General features: G+C 34.7%; 2 protein-coding genes across 3 annotated transcripts in view; both read left to right on the top strand.

The window, feature by feature from the left end:
• Positions 1-470: 470 nt before the first annotated feature.
• LOC107750306 (gastrula zinc finger protein XlCGF8.2DB-like) overlaps positions 471-2,709 on the top strand; it is a 4,240-nt gene continuing 2,001 nt past the window's right edge. Inside the window, exons 1-2 of one of the 2 annotated variants that reach the window (XM_016565628.1) lie at positions 471-533; positions 1,134-1,279. In XM_016565628.1, coding sequence (XP_016421114.1) covers positions 1,195-1,279 — 85 coding nt within the window. In that variant the 5' untranslated portion in view covers positions 471-533; positions 1,134-1,194. Of the gene's footprint in view, positions 534-574; positions 621-1,133; positions 1,280-2,709 lie in introns of those variants that run through there. The other variant, XM_016565630.1, reaches the window with a different exon arrangement.
• LOC107750304 (gastrula zinc finger protein XlCGF52.1-like) overlaps positions 506-2,709 on the top strand; it is a 28,434-nt gene continuing 26,230 nt past the window's right edge. Inside the window, exon 1 of the mRNA XM_016565626.1 lies at positions 506-533. The gene's annotated coding sequence lies outside the window, so the exon portion shown is untranslated. The remainder of the gene's footprint in view (positions 534-2,709) is intronic.

Here is a 2,709-nt window from a genome sequence, read left to right as displayed (position 1 = left end):
TCTTTAAGAATCTGTCAAATATTCCATTTGTTATTAGACTGAACCTTTCAATAAATAATTAAATGAACAGTTGTTGTTTTTTTGTATTGATCAAACAATTATGCCAAATTTATATTCCTTTTATACTTCTACTGATTCTTGAAGGATCAATATTTATGACATTTACTACAATCTTGGACTTGGAATCTCAAACTTTATATGTCCACTTAGTATTAGAAAAACTTTTAATACTGACACAAGTATGTTCTCTGCTTGATTAAGTCAAACACTCTTTTTTTTATAGCATTGTAAATCACATTGTTACTTTTTGCATTTTATTCTAATTTATATCTATTATAAATGGTTTCTGAACCCAAACATTACCGTTTTGCCTTTTAACTCAAACTCTTTCAGTAGAAGTAAATATGTGCAATATTTGCCCTCTTGTGATTTTAGGCAGCAGCACGTGAACGGGACATTTATTTTGTTCTGGCGTTATGACGTCATTCGTCTGCGCCGCGCTCCTGCATCTGTTGTGAGTCGGCTGAAGAAAGGTTTGGGTTTTTACACATTTAAAATGTTTAAATCAGTGAAACCCGTTCAGGCAATTTTGTAAAGTAAACACATTAGCAACAGAAAAGGTGCGTCTCATTTCGTACCCCGTATCGTGAATCAGTAGTGTAAACACGAATTCGATCACTTCTTATGTAGTGATGGAGAAACGGAGCTTTTCGAAACCACGAGTCAATTGAATCAGTTTAATGAAATGATTCACTGTTTCGAATCGCCGAACTCTGAGGAGACATGCTTGGTCAATGCAGTGTAAATGCAACGAGAACAACGAACACAAACTTGAGTAATGCATAATGGCTTCACTTTTATGATGTCATGAGCAATCCAGTTCTCTATTATAGATCAGTGGTGTCATGACAACTTTTATAAACTGTTTTCACGAAAATGCAATCGATTTAATTATAATCTACAAATCTAGTGCTAGTTTAGAGTGTTTTTTGGCTAATCAGGCCATTAACTTTAACTCTGACTGACTCCCTTATTAGTGTGCTGACTACTGGGAGCTGATTGAGAGGCACCCAGAGATTTAGTTTGGATTTTTCTTTCTTTCTGTTAATTATCTCTCATCTTAAACATAACAGAGTGTCCAAACACAAACTTCTGGTGGAGCAGCTGAGATCCACGTGACACACTATTATAAAGATGGCGTTTATTAAAGAGGAGAGTGAAGACGTGAAGATTGAAGAAACATTGAGAGTCAAACAAGAAGATGCTGAGGAACAAACAGGTTGGTTTTCATTCATTCTCATATATCACATCAGTAAGGCTGAACCTCTTAATCAACACCTAACCAAAGATGTGTAACAAAAATGTACAATAATAATAAAGATTATATGTGTAGTCACCATTATTACAGTGATACTCCTTAAAAACAGGTTGGCCCCCTTAAATTGATTTCCAGAGGCATTTTAAAAGGGCAGTTTTCAAAAATAAATATATACATCTTTTCAAATTCATCAATTCAGTAATGACACAAAATAGGCTTTTACCAATAAAATGAAATCAGAATCAACAAAAAATATTTACACTGCAAAGGTGGCACAGAAGCTCAACCTGAAGTGACTGCATTTAGGCTACACTGCTATTGAAATAGCTTAAATTTCACTTCAGAAGACACTGATTAATCAGATGTGGTTGTATGGAATGCACAGCTGTTTTCAGTTTCATTGTTTTTTTGAAACATCAGATTGGAGGGAACCATCAGTTTTGCATTATATGGACAGATATGAATAATTATTTTTTTAAAAATCAGATTGTGTTCCACAGAAGAAAAAAAGAGATATATATATATAGTGACATTAACGATTAATTAGTGATCAATTAATTGTTGCAAATAATGTAACCGATAAAACTTATTGATGGTCAAGGTCATTATTAGAGTGAGTAGTTTTGGGGTGTGTGCAGCTTATGTGCAAAACATGGCTCCTTACTTAGTAAGGAAACATTGCTCCACAAGCTTAGTTTGTGGCCACAGTCCATGTTTCGTAATTTTTCCCCTTGTTTAGTTAAAACTAAGGAACAAATTAGTGTGTGACCATGACTTAAATTAGGGAACAAATTAATAAGTTGTGGGAACAAATTCTTACATTAGCTAATCTTACTTGGCTGACAATTGATCAAAAAGAGTGTATCTATATAGCTAGTATTCTGTAAAGAAGCACAATAAAACAGCAACAGTATTACTTGCCTGCATATCCATTGATAATCCAAAAAAAGGGTCTCTCTTTTTTCACCACAGTAAGAATGTTTCTGAAGAGAAGTTTCAGACAGTCAGATAGTGTTGACGTCACAAATACCAAGCTCTTGACAGCAATGCTGTATTCCAAAACTGTTGCCTTTTGCTTGTTTTGTTGTTAAGCTCTGGAGGTGACTCTTAGAATTTGTGTGGTCTTTAACAGCCTCCACCGTAAAGTTGTCAGTTCCAATAACAAAATTATTGGATTTGTGCTTTTCCAAGGCATATTTTCTGCAATCCTCACAGTACATTACATTATTTGTGGAGTCAAGAAAATTACTAGCCCTCCCATGTTATATATCACACTCTGCTAACTTGTAGAGTTGTGCAGGTTGTTTTCAGGTTGTGTGGAAATGTAAAAGTATCATTGTCATAACAGTAGGGGTGTAACGGTACACGTATTCGTACCGAACCGTTTCGGT

The sequence above is a fragment of the Sinocyclocheilus rhinocerous genome, unplaced genomic scaffold (genome assembly GCF_001515625.1).
Source record: "Sinocyclocheilus rhinocerous isolate Xijiao unplaced genomic scaffold, SAMN03320098_v1.1 scaffold2617, whole genome shotgun sequence".
NCBI classification, from domain to species: domain Eukaryota; kingdom Metazoa; phylum Chordata; class Actinopteri; order Cypriniformes; family Cyprinidae; genus Sinocyclocheilus; species Sinocyclocheilus rhinocerous.
This window is presented reverse-complemented; position numbering and strand designations above follow the sequence as displayed.